The 24,979-nt window shown below is 45.8% G+C and overlaps 1 protein-coding gene across 2 annotated transcripts in view; it reads right to left on the reverse strand.

Annotated features, from left to right (window-relative positions):
- The window catches only part of cora (erythrocyte membrane protein band 4.1 like coracle), a 58,414-nt gene that overhangs the window by 25,394 nt on the left and 8,041 nt on the right, over nucleotides 1-24,979 (reverse strand). For both annotated transcript variants that reach the window (XM_050175870.3, XM_050175869.3), the window contains exons 2-11: nucleotides 24,585-24,753; nucleotides 22,020-22,124; nucleotides 20,640-20,682; nucleotides 20,475-20,550; nucleotides 19,275-19,319; nucleotides 18,405-18,578; nucleotides 11,812-12,052; nucleotides 4,804-4,901; nucleotides 2,209-2,381; nucleotides 1,321-1,505 (exon numbers count right to left, since the gene is read on the reverse strand). In XM_050175870.3, the coding sequence (XP_050031827.1) occupies nucleotides 1,321-1,505; nucleotides 2,209-2,381; nucleotides 4,804-4,901; nucleotides 11,812-12,052; nucleotides 18,405-18,578; nucleotides 19,275-19,319; nucleotides 20,475-20,550; nucleotides 20,640-20,682; nucleotides 22,020-22,124; nucleotides 24,585-24,737 (1,293 nt within the window). In that variant the 5' untranslated portion in view covers nucleotides 24,738-24,753. The remainder of the gene's footprint in view (nucleotides 1-1,320; nucleotides 1,506-2,208; nucleotides 2,382-4,803; nucleotides 4,902-11,811; nucleotides 12,053-18,404; nucleotides 18,579-19,274; nucleotides 19,320-20,474; nucleotides 20,551-20,639; nucleotides 20,683-22,019; nucleotides 22,125-24,584; nucleotides 24,754-24,979) is intronic.

Genomic DNA, 24,979 nt, shown 5'->3' on the forward strand with positions numbered 1-24,979 from the left:
TGGTATGTCTGCAACACGGAATGTGTAAACCATTCCCTTTTCGGTACCGATGCATCCACATTAAAATCACCGACAACGACAACAGGGGTAGTGTCATCACAGCTAATTCACGCAAAGTGAGTAGCCCTGAACCTTACAGAACTATCAGTCATTGCATTTTTTGCTTGCTTAGGGGTTATGACCCACTGCTCACGAGGGTATGAGCCATTAATGATGAAAGTTTTCAACATACTGTTCAGTATGTTGTATGCGTGATTAGAAAGAATTTAAGCACTGTTCACTTGAATTTGCTGAGTGCTTGTCACCTCTGCCTTACGGGGCTATGAGCCATTGCATTTTTTGCTTGCTTACAGGAGCGTGAATGCTTACGGGGTATGAGCGATTGACGCCGATAGTTTCTGTTCACTGAGAACAAAAATGCACGGAGTCCTAACCATATGCAGCTTCACTGTAAAAAGCGTCCAGTGATTACAATACTCACTAATGCGAAATTTCAGCACACCTCGATACATATTTTCACTTCGCGATATATTGAGGCAAAACATTCGAGACCGAAATCACCGCACTGACAGGCAGTGGGTTAGTGCCGTCAGTGCCTTCACAGAATTAGGGGCAGTCTGGGAACGCTGGCGTGATGAGCGGCATCGGAGCCAGCTATGGAAAAAGGACAAAGAAGAATGCGTGAGCAGTGGCACAAGAGTGAGGGGCAGTATGGGAACGTTGAGCACAGTTTTCTATGTGTATTCTCCTGTACTCTGTTGATCGTGGCTTGTCAAATAACATACACACAGAACAGCACTCACATAACCAAACAGTTTATATACCGGGTGTCTCTACGAAGACCAAGAAATATTTAAGAACGGCCATTATGAAACAAATGCAAGGACGGTTCTTTTGTAGACATGTCAGTGGTGCTGATCATGGGGTGACGAGTGATACATCGTAATCAGTCCCCATTTAACTAAAATTCATTAATTAACTTCCAGTCTATGTTTCAGTGGGCTCATCGTAATTGGGAAATTGAAGCGAGCTCTCCGTAAAAGTCAGGTAAACTTTTGGACCTGGAAAAATTCGATTATCCGTGGAACATGACACGACGAATTTCGGCTACCAAAGCCAACGAAACCAAAACTGGGAAGCTGCGGCAAGTGCAAAGCCACGCCCCTTGAGGCGACGTTCTGCTTATGTCACCCAGCAGGAAGCAGCCAGTACGTTGCGATAGCAAGGACTTGTGTGTTAAATCTGCGCAATTTTGTTTTTTTTTCCCCCACGTCGGGTGTGAGCAAGCAACCTAGAACTACTGCCAGGGCCACCACCCACCTTTGTCTCCTTCTTAGGCGGTGTCTCGGTGGTAGGGCTCGCCGACTGCTCAGGCGTGGCCTTGGTGGCAAATCGAGGGACGTCGGCCGATGCAGTCTCCTCGCTAGGCGAGCGGCGAAGGGCCCCCGTCAGCGTGTGCCGTTTGCTCTCCTCCGAGGCTGTCGGTCGTGGTGGGTACGTCAGGGCTGTGCCGGTAAGGAAGAGTGCCACTTAGCGTCCCTGGTGGTGAATTCCACCGTTTTGATCCGAGAGCAGCTGACTGAATCGGTGAGCAAGCACTTGGGGATTTCGCAGATCCAAATCTGCTAGTGAAAAACAAAGCACTCCTTGCCGAGCCCCTGTTCCAGTTCCAGTTCCAGTTTCGGTTCGCCAGTTTGCCACAAATGGGCAATCCTAGAAGTGGTATCCAACTTACACTGAATTGAAGCTTTTATGGTTATTGAGGCACCAGAGTACCGTCAGTGCTGTCACTACTGCCGGTCACTGCTGCCGGTCAAAGCTTAAACTGCAATTCAAGTCCCACATGAGCAGGCAATAAAAGCCATGTCTTAAAAAGCATGATGTTGCATGCTCATGATTATAACTCTAAAACCACACAGCATCTTCCTCTCAGTAGGTAAAAATGTGCACCTTCAAAGTTCTGCACAAATCCATGCACCCTTTTTGTACCTTATAAACGTCTTGCTCTTTGCCGTAACAAGACCTAGCAAAATTAACTTCACAACCAGGTTATTTGAGATTTGATAACCTAACCACTGAAGTTCTACCACCAATATATCAAAGATTAGACGACCTGACCACTGAAGTTACATCACAGAACATAGCAGCTGATAATGTGGCTTTCAATGAAATAAGCACCCTCGATTTTATGTGCGTTTTGGTACTTACTCTGTGAAGAGAAGCGTTTGTTGCTGCGTGTCCGCTCGAAGTGGGGCGGCGGACGGTCGATGCGGGCACTTGCCTGCCTCGTCTGGTACTGGGTTCGGCCGGAGTACCGGAACTTGGAGCCGAACCGGGGAAGGAACAGCCGTGGCTTCACCGCGGGCTCAGGTGACATGAGTCTGTTGCACGAACACAAATAAAAGGAGTTTTTTTTTTCATTTGCACTAAGCCGAATCACGTCTCTTCGCGTATTAGGTTCCCCGAATACGTTTTCAAGGTCTGTAAAAGCTAGCTTCTATGTATTGTGGGCTTAAAGAGGGAATCGCGGCAGGTGCAAATGTTCAGAATTTGCCTGCATTATATTTTCTAGCTATTAAACTGGGAAGGTTTAGGAGTAGGGATCAGCGGCGAGTACCTCAGCAACCTTCGGTTTGCCAATGACATTGTTCTATTCAGCACCGCTGCAGACGAGTTACAACAAATGAATGAGGACCTTAACAGGGAGAGTGTAAGAGTAGGGTTGAAGATTAATGTGCAGAAGACAAAGATAATGATAAACAATCGGGCAAGGGAACAAGAGTTCAGGATCACAAGTCAGCCTCTAGAGTCTGTGAAGGAGTATGTTTACCTAGGTCAACCAATCACAGGAAACCCTGACCATGAGAAGGAAATTCACAGAAGAATAAAAATGGGTTGGATCGCATACAGCAGACATCGTGAGCTCCTGACTGGAAGCTTACCGTTATCATTGAAAAGGAAAGTATAGAATCAGTGCATCTTACCGGCACTGACATATGGGGCAGAGACTTGTAGACTGACAAAGAAGCTTGAGAACAAGTTAAAGACCGCACAAAGAGCGATGGAATGAAGAATGCTAGGCATAGCTTTAAGAGACAGAAAGACAGCGGTCTGGATCGAGAGCAAATGGGTAGAGACGATATTCTAATTGACATTAAGAGAAAAAAATGGCACTGGGCAGGTCATGTAATAGACAGATTAGATAACCGTTGGACCATTAGTGTGACAGAATGGGTACCAAGAGAAGGGAAGCGCAGTAGAGGATGGCAGAAGACTAGGTGGTGCGACGAAATTGGGAAATTTGTGGGTGGTAGTTGGAATGAGTTGGCGCAGGACACGGGTAATTGGAGATCGCAGGGAGAGACCTTCGTCCTGCAGTAAACATAACATAGGCTGCTGCTGATGATTATCAAATAAATAATTATGCCTTTTCATCCCAAAAAGGCCCCATCGTCCTCACAGAAACACATACTATAACCACCGCGCAAAGCTTCCATCATCAAAAAAGCAGTTTCCCGAGCTGTTTCAGAAAAACGGGGTCTGCATCCCCATACCTGCAACACTGATCTTGTTCAGAAACTGATCCGTAAAGCCACCAACACATCTTATGGTGGGACTTAGTGGTTGCTGAAATATACAGCCAGTCCTCTGAACCACTTTATACGAACAGTGCAGTACACTGTTAGAGGGCATGTTCTATTGCATGGATCTCACTTTGCTGGTGCTCTAGCTGCAAATGCTGGCTGTAGCAGTGTCAATGAACTACACAGCTGGTTGGAAAGATGCCAGCGCAACCAACCACACATCGTCTGCTGCAAGTCTGGCGAAAGTACACTTGACTGAGGGAAAAATTCGCCCGTGATCTGCACTCATGTGTTCCCATTAACAGTGGGCCGCACTGTACCTGCTTAAGGACTAATGCCACTGCGTTAGAAACTATGAGTGCACATAATTTGTTGACGTCACACAGCAGTAGACACGGAATGCAAGGACCGGATGACAACCAACACACGAATACTGTGCTCTACGAACAGAAGTATCAAGAAGGCATCGCTTGCATTGAGCATGCCTTGTCTGGCACCGCGAGCACTGCTTGGCCATGGCTTCCAGTAACATCCCAGTCAACAGGTGTGCAACGAAAGAAAGTTAATTTGTACAGCATGTTATGCACAGTGTGTACATAGCACACCGTACATAACTAGCAGAACACACTGTGTACATAACACATTGTGAAGGGTGCCGCAGTGGCGGGCACCGGAATAGCTTTGACCAGCTGGGATTTTTTTTTTGACATGCACCTAGTACACAAGCATTCAAGCATTTCTCCATTCTGCCCTCATTGAAATATGGCTGCCGCAGCCACGATTCAAGCTCGTGACTTCAAGCACAGCAGCAGAAAGCCATGGCCACTGAGGCGCCTTGGTGGGTAGCCATCTCGTATGACAAGCATGCCAAGGAAAAAAAATATATATATATTAAATTTCGGGGTTTTATGCGCGAAAACCAACATCCAATTAGAGGTATGCCAAAGTGGAGGCCTCCAGATTAGTTTTAACCACCTGGTGCACATTAGAAATTAATGTGCGCCTAACTAACAATCACACAAGCGTTCTTGCATTTGCCTCCGTCGAAGCGTGCGCTACCTCGGTTAGAAGTAGAACCCACAGCCTCGAGCTTAGCAGCACAACACCATAGCCACTGGGCTACGACGGTCAAGGTGAAAAAGTTCGTAAATGCTAAAAGTTCATAATGCACTGTTGCCACGTCCAACAGTGTCCTGTGGCCTTAGTACAGGCCGCTCACCTGAAGAAAGTATGATGCTCTACGCAGACCTTCCAGAGCCGCTTCGCTGCTTTGTGGTTGGCCAGCTTGAACCCTATGGTGCTCTCAAATTGCTCGAACTGTGAAAAGAAAAGAAAGAAGAAGCATCAGTGCGTTCATCCACACGCCACCATCCTCGGCCAATTTGAATTTCGCTGCCGGACGAAAGCCTCCCCCCGCAAAATCTTCGATTACTCCTTTTCTGCATTGGCGAACCTTGTCCTGTGCCTGAAAATCTAATCTCAATAATTACTTTAACCTTGGGCTGCACTTTACTGCCCATTCCAATCCCTTTGAAACCGTTATGCTATTCTGATAGACCTATCGTGCATTATGCTATCATGTATTATGCTCGTAATACACAGTATGGCGGACAGCGCACTTGATTTCAAATTAATCACTCAGGCTACTGTATTTGTAGGATATTGCTGATAAATGCTCCCCGACAAGATTTTAGACTTGGGAAACGCCTTTTCTTTTCAACCTCTGGTAAACGAACTTCCCGTAAATAAACTTTCCGATCCAATAAAGTTTTACGGAAAAGAAGTGGCTCACTAGCACAAACAATGTTGTGCTAGTGAGTGACACCAGTGCTGTGCAATTGTGCAATGGGCCACACGATACAAAAATATTGCTACGGAACAGTATTTGCGATGACAAAGAGGCGAGCAGGGTGAAGACGACGACAACGAGGAGGCTAGCGCAGGCTGTTGCCTCTTGGCCAAGTGCAGCGTATTGCCTTGTAAATATACTTGTGTATAGCTTTTCGTCGGCGTCTTCCTACATAACGATATTTTGCTGTCTTTTCATATGGGCTATCTACAATGCCACATAACAGTGACACTTTGCACATTAGTAGGCAAACGGTCCACAAAAAATGTTCACACAAATTCAAACCTCGTTATACAGTGGAATCCCAATAATTTTAAATCTCTTCATTTGAACAGACAGATAATTTGAACTGCTCAGTTGGTCCCAGCAACGTCCAATGTATTTCAGTAGAGAAAAACTCCCGTGAATTCAAGCTCCAAAATACAAGCAACGGTTATTTCGAACCAAATCTCTCACTCCCAAGCACAACTTTTCGGACAAAACCCGAGGCAAAGGCAAAGGTTCAATGCGTTGCTAGGTACTGTAATGTAGTGTGGCGTAAAAATGACGAGGAATGACATGCGGGGAGCCAAGACCAAACCGAAGCAAGCAGAGCGGCGCACAGCCTCCCTTTACAGCCAGCTTAAAAGGAGCAGGAAGGAGCCCTAACTGCTTGCTCACCTACTGAACCTCCTAACGCTCACTCGATCACGTTGTTTCCAACAATGAGCACGCCAGGCCCTCAAGCCAACATCCTTATCGGTTCACCTTCACAACCACAGCAAATGGCACGCGACTTGGACTTTATACGGAACCTATGTTTATTCCGGCACACGTCTCGCGCTGATGCAGGAAAGATAACACTTTCAATGCAAGCCCAGTGATGGTTTTGGTTTTGCGCACGATACCTCACAATTGATTGGCTGCTATATTATAAGGCACTCTCCTTAGTTCGAGCTCCATTTTATACAAATTTCCGGTGCCCTTAGAGTTTGAATTAATCAGATTCTACTGTAATAATGACATTCGTCACGAAAACACCTTCACTAAATCAAATTTTCGCTATAAGCATATATTCATTACATGCAAGGGAAAAGAAATATTGGTAAGAAACATCTTATATTTGCTTCATTACATCCAATAATTCGTTGCATCCATGTTCGTTATATTGGCGTTCGACTGCAATGCAATCAACCGCATGCAGTGACAAGCAGAGAGCGCACACAGTCACAATTGTGATGGTCAACATCACCGCTCTATTCACCACAAGAAACTCGTGAAATGAACGACTCAAATGAAGAGGAAGACTCATGGTACGATTGTCTGTGCTTGGTACTCACGCCAACAGTCATGCCCAAGAGACGGACGCCCAACAGGTTTTGCCAGCATGCACCGTTGGATTGAGCGCATTACGCGTGACAAACTCGTTGGATCTAGTCGCACCAGGTTGCACAGCTGGCACGTCGGTCAGACGGGCTAGTGCACTTTTTCATAGCTGCCAACAACACTGGGAAAATAAATTGCATTTTCACCTAAGTGCGGCTTTGATTGTGTTGACGAATATAGGCGCTTCGTAACATGCTGCGGACGAATCACAAGGGCCATCAACCTCAAATACGACGGGCAGCAACCCACGTCTACCGTCTTCCAGCAATCGCCAGGTCACCTGGCTTGCTCGTTCACTCTTCACTACCGTCAAGAAAAACCAAATGCACTGTAATTTAAGCGCGACATAATTGTACACACATTGTGTTGACCAATATAGGCGCTTTATTGCAGGCTGCATGCAGTCATGCTCCAAGCCCCACTGATCTCGAATCCGATGGCCCAACAAACTAGGCCTGCCGGGTCCTAGCCATCAGCGGCTGTCAGCGGAGCTGACACTGCAGATGGCCTCGTGGAGAATTTACCGCTCGCATAGGCGTGTCTTTATCGGCATCATTTGTGTAAAACAAAAGAGCTGTGCAAAGACGTTTGCTTTCACTTTCAAAGGTACAAAGTATTCCAAGCATCCATGCAGGGGCACTGGTTATGAGAGGAGCTAAGAGCCGCTCACTCGTTCGTACCATGTGTTCCCATGTGCACCATGTGTTCGTTCGTACCATGTGGCAAGTTGGACGCCGACGGGTAGCTTAACGAATTGCACGCAAATTCACACCATGTGTATCGCTCGCGCTTGGCTTGCACACACTTCCAAATTACACCAGAGTTCACCCCATCTACTGCAAGCAGTGATGTCATGCATCATGGTGGCTAGTGTTCAACAGCAACAGCACTGGTCAAGCGTCACAAGGCCAGCTGCACACTCGTCTTAATCTGGCCACAGTTGTCAGTCTGAGTTGCGAGTGATGACTGCCATGGAAATGAGGAGGATAATGACAGATGGATATAAAGTTTAATCAAATCTTTTGCCATGCTGTTAAAACAACAGGACACTGCTGATACATTTTTCCCAAAACCGCAAGGAAGAAGGATCCGTAGACCTAGGACCTAGGGACAACCATGAAGCCAGGAACCTATGGTCTCCTGGTAGGACCATGCAAATGTGATGCAGTTACAGTCAACGACCGATTTTCCGGACCCTCTAGGGAACGTAAAAACGTCCGAAAATTCAGGCAGTCCGAAAAAATGAATGCATGCAAAAAAACGCACCCTTTTTATTTTTTTCTCAGATCTAGAGGTAAAGGGTGAAGTAACAGGCTTCCGAAACCCTGCCACAGCATCAGTGAAGTGGCTATACAGTCGAACACGGATATATCGAACTCGAAGGGGATCACGAATTAATTCGATATATCAAAAATTCGATATAAAAAAATACAGGCCCAGAGACTACCTTTGGCGGACGATGACCTACCGATCGGCGCATTCAAGAATGACAACGATTTCCGCACACACGACGCAACGTAATGCCTTATTTGCGTGAAAAAAAATCGCTTATGTTGGTCTGCTTCTTCGCCTTGCAAATGAAATTAAAGACGCCAGCCTCGATCTTATCGAGGCTGTTCAGGTGCGAAAGCCCGGTTCCTTCCATGTCGCCGCAACAACGGCGAATCAAGCTGAACGCGGCCGCCACTTCAGCGGCGGAGTACGAGCGTGTAGCCGCCCCCTCGTCCGGACGATCTTCGTCGCCACTCGAGCTGTCGGCCTGGGTCCCTGCGACTGCAGCTACAATGTCCTCGTCGGCGAGGCTCGCAACAGCCTGAACATTGCTGTCAAAGTTCACAAAATCGTCAGCAGACACTTCGGCTGGAACGGCAGCCGGGAAACGGGACGACAGCTCGCGAAACGCGTCGTCCATGCACTCGTTGTCGCCGTCTTCGCAGGTTTCGGGAAGTTTGGCCGTCACGAGGCCTGCCTTCCGGAAGCAGTTGGCCACGGTATCCTGCTTCACGTCTCTCCAGGCGCCCGTCATCATTTGAATGGCACCCAGCAGGTCAACCTTAAGCTCGGTGCCCATGCGGAGGTTCACCAAAAGCCTATCAATTAGTCGCCTCCTGTAGCCGACTTTGAACGACTTAATGATGCCCTGGTCGAGCGGCTGCAACTTCGCTGTCGTGTTTGCCGGCAGAAACTTGAGCGCGATGTTTTCGAGCTCGCAGGTGGTGTGATGGGCCGAGCAATTATCGACGAGAAGGCAAGCGTGACGCCCCGACTTGCCCAGTTCGGCGTCCCACGCTTGCAGCCATTCTGTAAACAGCTGACGCGTCATCCACGCCTTCTTATTGAAGGCGTAGCGAACGGGGAGCTGCTTACAGTTTTTGAAGCAGCGCGGTGCCCTTGCTTTGCCGATCACAAAGGGCTGGAGCTTTTGAGAGCCATCCATGTTTGCAGCGAACAGAACGCTCACGCGGACTTTGCTCATCTTGCCCCCGTGACACGTGCTGCCCCGGACGTCGAGCGTCTTGCTTGGCAGCATCTGCCAAAACAACCCGGTCTCGTCGGCGTTGAAGATTTCCGCGGGTGAAAACTTCGCGCAAATTTCCGGCCATTCGTTCGAAATCCACTGCTGGATATCCTGGCTGATGACGGCTCCGCTTTCCCCAGAAATGGTTTTGCCAACTATCTTATGGCGGTTCTTAAACCTCTGCAGCCACCCTGTATTGTCGGCGAAGTTGTCATCACCGAGTGCAGCGGCAAACCATTTAGCTTTAGCCATTAGCATTGGGCCATCCACCGGAATGTTTTTAGCCCGCACCTCTAAAAACCACGCATAGAGGGCCTTTTCAACTTTCTCGTGGGCAGGAGCACGCACACGACAAGCTCCCGATGTTCGTTGCTCCGCCGCTTTCGACTTTATGTCCGCCTTGTTTTTTAACAAGGTGCTTAGAGTGCTCCGAGGAATCCTGAAGTCGTCCGCCACCGTCGCACTTTTCTCGCCCGCCTCAACACGCTGAATGGCTTTCAGCTTTGTCGCAAAGTCCAGGTTCTTGCGCTTCTTGACGCTGCTTGTGCTTGCTGTGGCCATTGCTTCCGCGTCAGCTCACCACGATCCAGTCACACGTGTCGTGAGACGCACGCAAAACAATAATGAACACGAAACACAAGAACGCGCACAAAACACAAGAATTCACGTGCGCAGCCTCCGCCAACAAACCACTCGCGATGGCCACCTCCGAGGGCGACAGCGACGTAAGAAAGGCACGAGCTGTGGTTGGCTGAGCAAAACTCATGAAAAAGCAACAAGAAAAAAAAAAGTCAAAAGGAGGAGGCCGCCGGCGCCTTCTTTCCTCTTTTCCGAGCCGATCACTATGGTTACGCGGGGGAAGGCTGAGAGACATTGGGAGAGAGAAAAAAAAAGCAGTTCCGCAAGTCGGAGAGCGTGCGCAGCGGGAGTACAGTCCGAGCCTCCCTCTTTCTCGCTCTCCCATTTTCCGAGCATTTCGTGGGAGGCGCGGAGCTCGCAGGTGCAGCGAGTGCCGAGATTGCGCGGCGTTCTATATATCCAATGGCGGGTAACAATATCGTTCGATATAAACGTACGAATTTCTATACTTTAACACAGAATTTTCAAGGGGATAATTTACGAGTTCGATACAGACAATAATTCGATATATGTGGGTTCGATATATCCGTGTTCGACTGTAGAAAGAGGCGTTCAAAAACTCTGTATGCAGCCGACTGCCGGTTTATTATGTACATGTGCATCGTCGGGCAGCCGGTGTTATTGCTGCAGTGGCTTGAAGAACTTGTTGATAGTTGTTTTGACAGCGTTCCGGTTGCATGCGATCATATTCGCCTCGATCTGAGCAAGGGTCATGTCAGCACTGTACACCGATGAAAGAGTCAACAGTGCTCGCGTCAGCTTGGCGCTTGTAGGTGGCGCAGGCATTGGCTCCTCATTTTCAACATCAGAGTCTTCTGAATCCCCCACAACCCGACGGACTATTTCCTCGTCAGTTAGTTCTGCGCGGAAGTCGAGCTCGTTATCAGCGTCAACAAACTGTTCAAAAGTTATTTCCGTGGGTATGGAAACCCCAGCAGAGCGGAGGTCGTTGATCACGTCGTCCGACGGTACTGCTTTCCGCGCTTCGATGCCATCGGCGAGGACGACGAACACGGAGTGGGCGCCATCGAAGGCAAGCGAAATCCTCAAGTTGCGAACAGTGGAGTTCGCTGACGAGCATCGAAGCACCTAGGCCTAGCGTCGCAGAGCACACTTGGCACAACAGACAACCACACACCACGCTAGCCAAAACGTGGCCTGCACAAACAAACAAACAAAATGGCGCCGCTCCGGAAACTCCGCCGGAGGCGGAAGTGCGGCGATGAACATAGCCAGCGTGGCCAGACCAAATCAGTGTGTGACGACTAGATTCGGCTAGTTGTGGTTCAAAGCGGTGATATGCTTCGGCTGCAAGTGGATTTCCTTCTCAAGGGCGCTGCGCGAGGAGCCAAAAGACCTTCCGTCCGTCAAAAAGTCTGGAAAATTGGACGGCAGGGGGTTCGAGCGTCCGAAACTTCAGATGTCCTTATACATTGATTCTATGGGGCTCGTGGCGGTGCCACGAAGACGTCCGAAATATCAGGCATGTCCGAAAATTTGGGCGTCCGAAAATTCAGTCGTTGACTGTATTGGGAAAATACAAATTTCAACAGGGTTCCACAGTGAGGTTAACCACTTCACAATTTTCTTGTCTAACTATAATCGTTTCGAAACAATGAACCCTGCATGGTGACTAAATACACTTGCTTTCAGTATCCTGCTAGTCGCATAACAGTGCTGTTAATATTACTTCCTCTTTTTTTTTTTTTTCTTCTTTAACAATGATGCAAAACAAGCAAAACGGCAGCCAGAAGTATGACGCACACAACACGGAGCACATTTCCAGTATACCACTGCTTTACACGGAGATAAAGTGCCGAGAAAAGGGGAAACGAAATGGAGGATCAGACACCTACCTCCCCTGGTCGTATCTTGATGTAGAAATTGTTGCGCTTGTAGGAGATCTTGAGTATCTTGGGCCAGGCAAAGCGGTTGATGCGCAGCCGGTCACGGTAAACGAGGAGACCCGATGCGCAAACCCCGAGGGTGATGTCGACACCCTCGGAGTCCCGCGCCTGGTGCAGGTCCACCCCGTACATGGCCAGCTTCTTGGCATTCTCCAGGTAGTGCAGCTCCGCCTCCGCGGGCGTCTGACCCCTGTGTGGACACAATGCACTCAAACCACCCGTAGTTCAATTGCAACACCAAAGACTGCTTTAAGGTTTGGGTTGTTGAGATATTTTTCGTACTTCATTGCCAAACGTGATGAAAATAGACTTCTAAGTCTTTTATACTGATTTCAAATATGTAATAATTTTGCTTGTAGGTCCATTAGTTCAGGAGATGGATAAAAGCTGCCACTCTATTGCTTCTGGAGACAATAGGGAAAAATAATCTCCTCAGCAGAAAGCTAATATCATTGGATAGCTGATTACCAGAATATGCAACAAATGCAGAGGTGGGAGCAGTTTTGAAATCAAATCACAGTCGTTCTGAAGATGATCAAAGTTCAGCGTTTGTACAATGGCTACTGAGAGGAAAGAACAAAATGAAATTTTAAACATCTTCGGGCACAAAATTAAAAATCTGCTCAAAGCAATATCTGATATACAGATTGGGCTTTATGTTCAAAAAATAATTATAGCTCTAGCTGTTCTCTATCATGGCATATTACTCCGAGAAACTAGTAAAGTGACTTGCGCGAAAACAGCACAAGACAACAGGACATGAGAAAGGAACAGCCGGCCCGTTATTTTGCATCGTTTCTACTCAAGTCAAGAACAAACAAGTCCAAATGCGTACGCTTTCTGCAGTAAAGTGACCGAAAAAGCATTCTTTAAGAAAATTGAGAAAAACAAACAAAACCCAACTCATTTACATATTTACCATTGAAACTGCTTAGTAATATGATCTATTGTTGAGTAGCCTTTACGGAATCCTGCCTGGTCCTTTGGTTGACGGAAGTCTAAGGTGTTCCGGATTCTATTTGCAATTACCTTAGTAAACACTTTGTAGGCAACAGACAGTAAGCTGATCGGTCTATAGTTTTTCAAGTCTTTGGCGTCGCCTTTCTTATGGATTAGGATTATGTTAGCGTTCTTCCAAGATTCCGGTACGCTCGAGGTTATGAGGCATCGCGTATACAGGGTGGCCAGTTTCTCTAGAACAATCTGCCCACCATCCTTCAGCAAATCTGCTGTTACCTGATCCTCCCCAGCTGCCTTCCCCCTTTGTATAGCTCCCAAGGCTTTCTTTACTTCTTCCGGCGTTACTTCTGGGATATCGAATTCCTCTAGATTATTTTCTCTTCCATTATCATCGTGGGTGCCACTCGTACTGTATAAATCTCTATAGAACTCCTCAGCCACTTGAACTATCTCATCCATATTAGTAATGATATTGCCGGCTTTGTCTCTTAGCGCATACATCTGATTCTTGCCAATTCCTAGTTTCTTCTTGACTGCTTTTAGGCTTCCTTCGTTGCTGAGAGCTTGTTCAATTCTATCCATGTTATACTTCCTTATGTCAGCTGTCTTACGCTTGTTGATTAACTTCGAAAGTTCTGCCAGTTCTATTCTAGCTGTAGGGTTAGAGGCTTTCATACATTGGCGTTTCTTGATCAGATCTTTCGTCTCCTGCGATAGCTTACTGGTATCCTGTCTAACGGAGTTACCACCGACTTCTATTGCACACTCCTTAATGATGCCCACAAGATTGTCGTTCATTGCTTCAACACTAAGGTCCTCTTCGTGACTTAAAGCCGAATACCTGTTCTGTAGCTTGATCTGGAATTCCTCTATTTTCCCTCTTAGCGCTAACTCATTGATCGGCTTCTTATGTACCAGTTTCCTCCGTTCCCTCCTCAGGTCTAGGCTAATTCGAGTTCTTACCATCCTGTGGTCACTGCAGCGCACCTTACCGAGCACGTCCACATCTTGTATGATGCCAGGGTTAGCGCAGAGTATGAAATCTATTTCATTTCTAGTCTCGCCGTTCGGGCTCCTCCATGTCCACTTTCGGTTATTCCGCTTGCGGAAGAAGGTATTCATTATCCTCATATTATTCTGTTCTGCAAACTCTACTAATACCTCCCCCCTGCTATTCCTAGTGCCTATGCCATATTCCCCCACTGCCTTGTCTCCAGCATGCTTCTTGCCTACCTTGGCATTGAAATCGCCCATCAGTATAGTGTATTTTGTTTTCACTCTACCCATCGCCGATTCCACGTCTTCGTAGAAGCTTTCGACTTCCTGGTCATCATGACTGGATGTAGGGGCGTAGACCTGTACAACCTTCATTTTGTACCTATTAAGTTTCACAACAAGACATGCCACCCTCTCGTTAATGCTATAGAATTCCTGTATGTTACCAGCTATATTCTTATTAATCAGGAATCCGACTCCTAGTTCTCGCCTCTCCGCTAAGCCCCGGTAGCACAGGACGTGCCCGCTCCTTAACACTGTATGTGCTTCTTTTGGCCTCCTAACTTCACTGAGCCCTATTATATCCCATTTACTGCCCTCTAATTCTTCCAATAGCACTGCTAGACTCGCCTCACTAGATAATGTTCTTGCGTTAAACGTTGCCAGGTACCAGTGTCAAGGTTGCCAGTGTCAAGACAATGTGCGTTGCCACGCACATTGTCTTGACACTGAGGATAAGCTAATAAGCTGCAGGCCTACAGTCGCGCCGACTATTCACACCAACGCGCCACTTCTTCAGGGTTCGCTTGAGATTTTCTACGTCACAGAATGACCCTGATCTGTGATCTATCCTTACCACCTGTGCACTGCGACTAGTGGCTGGTCTTCACGTACGCCTGGCAGCCTTTTGCGTGAGAGCTGTGATGCGTGACATTTTACTTTTGAAAACGGGTCATTCAGCGCAGTGTGGCCGATTGCCAGTCGCTTGCCGAGAGCACAGCAAGCACATTCACTGCAAACGAGTTGATCTGATTCCCATGTACACTTGGAGAACTCGCACTGATGTCTCACCACAGTTTGTCCACACGGGCTGCAGCTTGATGGCAAGGCCATGCTACCACTCACCTTTATCTATTTTTACTTCACTGTTATGTATCTTGCACTTTGCAACCACTAGCAAAGCACTCACTGCAACGTTGTTGCATTGAGCGGTAGGTCTATGGCATTGGCATATTTGGCGAGAACATTACGTTTTCGTTCACTGCCGGAGCGGGCATTGGCTGCAGTCGCGCTTCTGCTTCGTGTTTTAGCGGACAAAGCTGCCAAATTTGCCTATCGCAGCATGTACGGCCACTGTCCGCAATGCTGTTAGCAGCTAACGGGTTCGCTAGTGTTAGCGTCGTCCGTTATGCCCATTGCAGCAGGCTTGGCAACCGCACCACTGAGCGCGACGAGTCTGGCATCTTTGATGTGCCGAGTCGTTGCAAGGCGCCTTTTGAAATTCTCGACCAGCACTCTCTCACCAAATTTATGCTTGGTGCGGAACTAGCAGCTAAGTGACTACACCAAAATAAAATTGTGCACGTTCACACTGTGCATCCGATGACGGGAACGCTGCTTGGCCAATCGGATGGGGCACTGCCGTCACGTGCACTGAGCAGCCAATACGTTCGTGGTTTGGTATGTCTCAGTGGCACATTTTTTCTAGAAAGCCAATGAGCAAGGACAGCCAGCGATGGCAGGAAAATGAAAATGAGGGGCCACTCTTTCAAACAAGACCAAGATGGCTACGATTGGTAATATGCAACGGCACCTGGACAGCACAGTAAAGGCCATTTGTTGTGCATTCATCAGCAAAAATTCAGCTCGCCTATGTGATATATAACTCTATTGCAACTAAAATATTCATCCGAGAGGCACGAAAGTTTCCAATATTATGCATCAGTATTGCTGCAGAATCCAAAAATAATATTTAAGAAAATATATTTTTTTACACTATTTTTCAGTCTCTAGGACTCATGTTTCCCCTTAAGGATGTACCATATTTGCTCGCATAATGATCGCACTCGCGTAATCATCGCACCCCTGAATTTTGTTGTCAAAATTCGATTTTTTAAAATTTCCTGTGTAATGAGCGCACTCCGAACTTGCCGCATCGATATGTCGTGTGCCAAGCCTAACTAATAGTGATCGCGCTTACCATCTGTCGAATGCTACGCGAACGACTCTTGAAGACAAACCAGGCAATCTGCACGCACCATTCTTAAGCAGATGCCCCATTTCATCCCTTTACGCACTTCCATGACAAAAAAAAAAAAGGTACAACCAAGCTTGCCTTTATTATTTGTAGGCTTTATAATGGTTGTGGTCAACAACAACAAAGGCACCTTTCGATTCTTCTCGTCTGCACCCGTGGGCATGCAACAAATCGCGAGCCACAACGATAGCAGCCACGTTTACACTGATATGTTAGAAGTGTACCCTATTCATACCCCGACGCTTGTAACACAGCTAAAATATTCGCCCACCCTTAGTGGAAATGTGCCGTATTAGGATAGTAGTGAAGACCGCAGTTTCCGCAGCATGCCCGCCATGTGTTTCTATGTCACTGGCAGCTAAGCGCGCCCAATCAGTTTCTGTCCGCTCAAAGTGGACATGGCTAAGTTATTGCCGCAAACTTGCCGATATTAACGATATTATTCATTACTGATACGGAAGAAACTGTTTCAATGCATGTAATGTGCGCACGACAAGAAAAAATTGTTCAGCGCGTTCGGCTTGCTCCGCTGGCCGCCATTTTTGTTTTGGTGTCCCGCACTACATACAGCGGCTGCCGCCTATTTGTTGACCTGTTGTCATCCCGGTAAAACCGGGATTACAATTTTTTTTTTCAGCAAATTTAAACCGCGTAATGATCGCACCCCCGAATTTGCGCCAATTTTCTTTTACAAAAAAATACGATCATTATGCGAGTAAATACGGTAATACACGTCTTTCGTTATACAGTCAAATCTCGATATAACGAAGTTGTAGTACTTGCAGCGAAAGACTTGGCTAAATCACGAATTTCATTAAATTTGAGGTTTTAAAATTAAACTTCACAATATCCCAGAGCATTCCTGGTGGATAGCATCTTGACAGTAAGCACTTATAAACAAATCGGAAGAAGGTTGGGCCATAATAGCACTGTTATGAGCATCAGCGCGTGCTTTGCAGGTTGCACCAAGAGCAATGCATCCAAGTGGCTCACGGCATCTGAAGTGTACATGTCTTGCACCACGTAGAACCATAAATCTTGGATGCCACAGCTGACTGTGCTTAGTTCCCGCAGACGGTACCCACAGATTAATAACAGAAGCGCAAAAAGATATGAATATTAGCCCCAAGCAAAAAAAAAAAATAATAATAATAATAAATGAAAATTCAGTTTCGCCAGAACGGCGGAGCATTGGTGGCGATAGTAAAGTAAGCTTCGTAGTTTTATTGGTGTCACACGCACTCAGGCAAGCGTTAACAGATCTCGCTCGATGACCATGAACTCGCAGTCACAACACGAGCGAGCGCTCTGCATGGCGTCTCGGAAACTTGAGAACTTGAGATTACGTGAGTGTCGGCACTAGACACGCGGGAGCAACAAAATGCGCATGAAGGCACCAACCATTTCGGTTCGCCTTTTGTACTTGCCACGGAGAGATTACCTCCAATATTCGGTGCGTGGCCCACGCACACGGGCGCGCGCAAGCAGGACATGCACATGCCAGAAGGCACATAGGCACACATACGTGCAGCCCCCCTCCCCCATCCCCCTTGCACAGAAAAGCGACAAAGGGTACAGTGGTGTTTTCTTTTGACGGCAGTTTTGTGGCTCAAACTTTTCATGCAGAAGGACGCTTGAAATACCAAAGTTTACTGCTAGATTTACTAGCTACACAGGCTCCAAGTACATGCCTGAAATGGCCGAAAACATTGTTGTATTGAAACCGTGTCACGAAATTACTTCGTTAAATCGCTAAAACAAATACATGTTTTTTAATGCAACTACGATCGGGAAATCAAAAACGTTTGTTACAGCGTGAATTTCGTTAAATCGAAGTTCATTATATCGAGGTCTGACTGTATTTTGTTCCATTCTTGTTACACGCAGTGCTGAGTTGCCAATCCTTGTCATCCTTCAGCCACGCAAGCCGGCAAATACAAGCAAGAAATAATTTAAATGAAATAGCACTTGTGCAGACTTCTTCCCTAACTAGCTCTTCTTCTCCCCCCCCCCCCCCCTCTTCCCCGAGATGATTTGCCACAAGGCATATAGGGAATAAAAGAAAATCAAATAAAAGCTTGTAACTCCGTATCACACAGAAACTGCGGCAATACCTCTACAAACTAATTGCCCATCATCCAACAGGTGTAGTTTTCAGATACACCTTGCTTCAGTGCAGCCTCTCTTAAGATCTCAAGCCTGATCGCCCATGTTCGAGGACCCAGCTAGCTGAGTGTTACCAGCTACATTAATACAACTCACCACAGCAGACACAACAAGCTAGCCGGTACAAATAACAGAGTAACACACTAGCTGTTTAAGCACTCACTTGTGCTGCTTGTGAAGTTCCATGACCTTGTCTTCCAGCTCGGGAGTCTGGTTGGGGGCGAAACGGAACTCGGACAGGTAATTGCGACCGTGGTCATCTGGGTCAAAGTCGCCCAGCTCCGCTTGCACCAGGTACGACCCTAACAGCGCGTGCGTCACAAATGAGCATGGTAGCCTGAAAGAAATTACATCCGTAGTGTGTTGACAGGATCACATGACGATTTCAAATCAGAAACACCGCATTCACTCAAATCGAACGCACCCTCGACTGTGACTTGCACCCAGCTTTGGATGCTTTAAGAAATGTTTAACACACATAACCTTAAGGGTTCCCTCACCAGATTTTCATGGTACTAGAGAAATAACAATATGTTCTTGCCTGCAAAAAAAAAAAAATAAGGATGGAATCAGAGTCACAGCGGACTCAGCATTGCTTCCCATTGCCATCCAAGATATGAAGGTGGGATTTGAGATTGGGGAAGGAATTGGGCCACCAACTATTACAGTCTCGGTTTCATACTCGATTCTAACATGCACATCGTATTTCAGTGAAACTTTCCGGGAAACAAAAAATTTCGTCTTAGAATCTAATAATACGGTAATAAAAATATTGACGATTCAGTATCATTTTCTTGCATCGATGATAATTGCACAGTTGCAAGTACTACAATCCTAGCGCAAGTCCGAGCTTTCATTCCCCAGCCACCAACAGCTCAGTGATATGTCTTCTCAACAAGCGCAAGTTTCACACTGCCTTCATTATCACAATAACAACAATCAAATACTCCATTGCTACAAAAGCGTTCCAAGTACAAGTTAGTATTAGGTTGGCCAGAACCAGCACAGGAAATGTGCTGCCTCGTGTACTCACTTTCCGGACAGGATGTCGTCCCGTATCTGTAGGCAGAGCTGGTACCTGCAAGTAGCCATATAAAGAAACCCTTGTAGCCAGTTGGCAGGTCAAGTGGCTGATTGTATGCTGAACTCTGATAATAACTAGCTGTGCACAAATACATACATCCCTGTCTCGAATTTGAATAAGATGTAAGTTTGTCAAATAATTCAATCTCATTTTCAAGTCCTAACTATTCAAAAGTCTTTTAAACATGGTGATTCATTTTTTGACATGGTCCATGTGGAAACTACTGTGTAGGCCACCTCAGGCAAATAAAATCATAAAAAGGAGCGCATTTCCTCTTGAACACGTAGTGTCGGCACAATATTATTCGAGAAAAAAAAAAAAGAAAGAAAGGAACCATGTTACAATAAATACTGTAATCAGTCATTGTGCGCACCATTTTCACTTATTCTTCCTACGGCAGGCCGTAAATATGTCTTTTCAACAGGAGTGGCATGCATTCAATGTATTCACTGTCCTCCATGCTCTGCCAAAACAGACCCTGCAGCTAGACGGGTCTCGACTGGGGTCACCACTTGTGTCAGGTTCGTGCGTGCTGAGCAGTCATGTTCACATTATCCAGCGAAGGCTAAATTTAGGATCAAAATAAATTTAGGGCCCATAGAAATGTATGGGTGCCGATCGGAACCTTCGGTCAGGATACCCGAGTTTGTTGCATCAAGGTTTGGCATACTGTGGTTTGCAACTTGCTACTACACAACTGTAAGAAATATGTTTGCACACAGAAATATGTGGGCTAGGACAATGGGCAAGCCGATTTCACAAGCATTGTAATGTCTCAAACTTCGTCAGCTGCCTAAGCTCTTTTCACAACAACAGTATCTCTGAACTGTTGTTTGCAGTGCTTGATTAGTTGTATTCGCATGAATTCAATGCATTTTTTTCCCCATAACTACCATAGAGCACCTTGCATTAAATCTGGAACAAATGCAGGTCATCGACCCTTTAATGCCACAAAATAATATGTGTGTCAGTTATGACTGGACGACAAGACGGAATCGTCTGCTTCTCCTTAACGAGGGCCGAATCACTAACCACTCAATGAAGCTAGTTCTATGCACCTTAAGTGCTCAATTAAAACGGTGACAAAACTGGGAATTAACAGCAAATACTCGTCAACACAATGGTAGTCGGCTGAAGCTGCTTGCCCACCTCGTAATGTCCTCTTGCAGCTGTGACGGGTCAGGAGGGTAAAACTTCACCTCAAAAGACATCTCCCAGGGCCGACCTACATGGAGTGACGAAAAATTACCATGCTGCAAAAATTTAAAAATACAAGAGAAATAACAACGCTCCACTTTACTAAGCTTTACTTACGTTTCATCTGCTTTGAGAGACTCTTTTCCAAGTTCACCCAGTTCTGAACAGAGCAAAAAACAAAAGGAAACAAAGGCCACACATGTATTGTAGAGTGCAAAATAAATGCAGCATTGCAGGGCTAATTCAGTGAAACAAGGGGCAACCACCAAGCCTGCAGCTCTGATGAATGTATCACTTACCAGTGTACACTGCAGACACTGAATAAGGGAGCAATAAATTATGCAAATGAGCAGTCTGGTAGTCCTGGAGCAATAGTAGCTCAGCGGCACTCTGTATGTGCGCTCGCAAGCTATTAGTAGTAGTAGAAGCTCTGTAACGCCTTGCTTGGTAGCAAAACACATTAAAAAATTGTGGACAGGGCAAAGCAGCCCAGGGCTCAAATAATGAATCAGCTCTTTTTGGTTAATGTTATTCCATTATCATCGCCTGCTGGACCGAGTAGCCCATCCCAATGAAGAACAGTAGGCAGGGCACCAGTGAAATCTATGAAGAAATGTGGAAAACAATTGCGAACAGCTTTTCTTCAACCTTGATGCAACATAGGAGTAAGAACACCTCACCTATGAGCAAAGTGCTTGTACGAGGGCAGGATGCCCTAGGTGGGAACATATGCGGCCGTGTTTTAAATCATAGCCATGGCAAGTTTACATACACTAGGAAAGACAATGGTGTATTTTTCTTGAACCATGCTTCAATTCTTTTTCTCTACTCCAATGGCAAAAGCCACAGTGGTGTGGGAGAATGACTGTTTTCTCAGGTACAAGTGGTCATCCAAATGAAGTTCAGAACTCATTAGTATAGCAGCATATAGCAACTTTCACTCAAAACAGTGCTACTAATTCAGTCATACCTTCATATACGCCATAGCGATATTAAAATTATAATATAACGTCTTATTTTGTTTCTACATTGAACAGTCCCTTTAGAAACAGTGATCGCAGATGGCCCAATTTTAACTTCTCATATGCATTACTTGAAGAGGCCGACATTACTCACACATTTAGAATATCGAATTAGCCAATTACCAAACGTATTCTAATTAACTGTCAGGATTGCACACTTTAGTCAGCTATCGCAAATGCACAAATTACGCTCAGTAGTAGAAGTCATAACCGTTCAACAGAAGCCATACAGCAAGCAACAATTGTGACATAACTATCCTTAACCTCTAAATACATTAGTTTTCTAGTTAGCGTAATCATTGTGTCAGCCAGGCTGTTTTAGAAAGTATGAACTAAAGTGCGTAGTGCTTAACTGACTGAACAAAGAACACAAAGCTTAAAGGAATAGTAAAACAAAGCAAAGTAGTGGCTCCTTTATAGATCATCCAGGTAATGCACTGCTGTATAAGGAATCAGAATGTGCTGGTTAACTCACCCTCGTATTCTCATGATCTCTGTAGGTGAGGCCAAAGTAATCCCGCTCGAGCAAGTTGAGGTACTCGCACACGCGATCAAAGAGTTGTTCTCCACGGGCTTTGCGCTGCACAGCAAAAATGAACATATGTACACATTACCTTCTACAAAATGAAACCTGCAGTCCAAAATCATCTAATGACAGCACGTAGAGGGAGGATGAACACAGAAGAGACATACAAAGCAGCAATACAGATTCAAAGCAGCAATACAGTTGTGCCTTAATGTAACAAACACAGATATAACAAATTATCAGACACAACAAAGTAAATAAATATGTTGGTGCAGCATCTATCACCATATAACAAATACATATGCTTGTAATAACAAATTTCTGTACTTATAAAGGTACTTTTGTGTTGGCTTCATCTTCATTGTAACAAGGTTCAACTGCATATAAAACAAAATCCATTCCAACCAAAAAAGGAAAGACAGGCGAACATGAAAATAACCAGAGCAAATCAACACCCAGGTACTGTACAATGTAGAACAAGGTCGCATTATATAGTTGCTACATGAAAAGCAATACTTCCTGTTCACAGCGTAATACTAACAAACATGGCAACAGGGATACTTTTTCAGGATGGAATAAGCAACAAACTTGAAATACTTCCTACCCCCTTTTTCTCTTATGAAAGATATTTCAGTCACTTTTTCAAAGGAAAGTGTCAGCAAAGCTGCCCCAGAAGATGTATTGTAAGCATAATCCCCACTAAAAAACAAGTTGAACCAAAATAAAATACAATTAGGAGCAGGTAATCAGTCACATTCTGCACACAATTTCCAGTTGACATGGGAGTGGCTACAGAGCAAACTGCTATGACCTCAACATGCCATACAGCTATATTTACATAGAGATGTCTTTACAAAGAACGAAGTTACATTCTGCAAGTTATGGATTGTCATCATGATACTGCTTCACAAAGCGACATAGGGGACTAAGATGAGTGAAATAGATATTGTTTGTTGTGGTGACACAGAGCAACACATAAAGGATGCTGAAAGATGCAGAGCACGTCATCCCACCTTTATTGTTCTGTGTTCATCTATTTTCCAGCATTGCCACCATCACTATGAGAGGCCATTAAGAGTAGCATGAACACAGATGTGCATTCTAAAGTTTCATAGTGCCGCAGCGCTTAGGCACCCATTCCTGCGGCAAGCATTGGCATCAGCATAACCGAGCAAACGAGCACAGCGAAAGATGAAAGCTAACGAAGAGCGCAGTGGGGATGAAAGACATGAGGAGGAAAGCGGAGGAGGGTATGGTGAAAGAGTGAAGAAAAGCGTAGTGCGGCGACGATGGCTATAAGATAGTGCCAGAGTAGTGCACGTCATCTGAGAGGTCTGTCGGCGGCGGATGCTGTGAATCGCACCCACACATCACCCATGCGCTGGCTCTTGCGATCTCCAGATTAGTGAGGCAGTCGCACCACACTTCATTCCATTTGCAACATGCTGCATGAGACAGACTGTCCGCACCAGCCAATATACTGCTAAATGAAAACACGTATAAAGCTGTGCTCAAATTTCGCATTGGGGAATTGTCGGTGAATTTTTTAAATATCATGTTTAAACAACCACACAGTATACACTGAGTGTTGCAGAAATGAATGCGCCCTTTAATGCCCTTTAAAGCACTAGTTTGTTCGTGCTCAAATTGTGCATAGAAGTAGCATCTGCAGTGAGTTTGGTTTAATACCACATCTGCAGGCATTACTTTTATAATAAATCCGAAGTACACGTCTGATGAGGCACCACTCAAGACGTGTCAATTCCACTGCAATAGAACAACAGTGCCATCTGTCTTGACTATGGTGAAAGTACAAGGTTCACTGCAGCGATGACAGGTGGCGCCACCATTCCATTGCAGTGGAATTCACATGTTTTGAGTGGCGTCGCAGCAGATGCCTACTACAGACAGGGCAATTAATGCTTGCTAACATGGTATAAAAACAAACTTACTGCAAAATGCTGCCTCAGTGCAAGATTTGAGCATGGACAAGCCAGCAGTTTAGCAGAAAGAGTCATGTATACCTGGTGCTACTATTTATTTAAGACTTAGTGCACCGACACTCTTTAACCGTGGCTTTTTCCATGAGGACAAACATGAAGCACATGTGCTATATCAAAGACTGACTATTCTGTGTTTGCGGATAGTACAGTACACAAATAAGGTCATCATTCTTCCCTACCTAACCTACCCTTTTCACACATATACATGTGCACGGAAGAAAACACTGCAATGAAGGCATCGCGTCTCTCAACAAGGTCTCTTCCTTACACATGGTCAATCTGTAATCTAACACAACAGTAAACAGAGGAAGCAGAGCATAAATTAACGTTAAAGTAACAAAGATTACCTTTGTTCTGTGCTCGTTTTCTTTAGCACAGATTACTAATTTGCCAAAATTGTACTACCTTGTTATATTCAAATTTTACAAGGCCATTTTAACAAGTGCACAAATGTGGCGCTCTCCACGCAGTGTACTTGCACGGTGAATAAAGCACATATTGACACACTCACATCTAGCTGGCATTCGTAGTCTGAGCCATCCAACAGGTGGACGCGGCAGGCAGCTGTTGAGCGGGCACGCAGGATCCCCGACCGTCGAGACTTGCTCGATGGGCTCGACTCCGCGGGACCATTCTCCTCAGGCGACTCCTTCTCCTCAGCCATGGCTCAGATGGCCCGTCTGCAAGTGAAAACAATGCAAGGGTTACACGTCAGCAAGCACTGATGAACTTATGAAGAACACAACACTGCACTTCATTTCTTTGTGCACTCATGCATAGCCTGAAGCCCCGTAGCAACATCTGCCTCTTAAACATACTCCCCCTGGATACAAACAATTTCTAAGCTAAAGGAGAAGATTTTCTATTCGCCCTTCATTCACAGCAGCCCCTGGAAGCACTTCTAAC

This window comes from Dermacentor andersoni, chromosome 9 (genome assembly GCF_023375885.2).
Source record: "Dermacentor andersoni chromosome 9, qqDerAnde1_hic_scaffold, whole genome shotgun sequence".
Taxonomy (NCBI): domain Eukaryota; kingdom Metazoa; phylum Arthropoda; class Arachnida; order Ixodida; family Ixodidae; genus Dermacentor; species Dermacentor andersoni.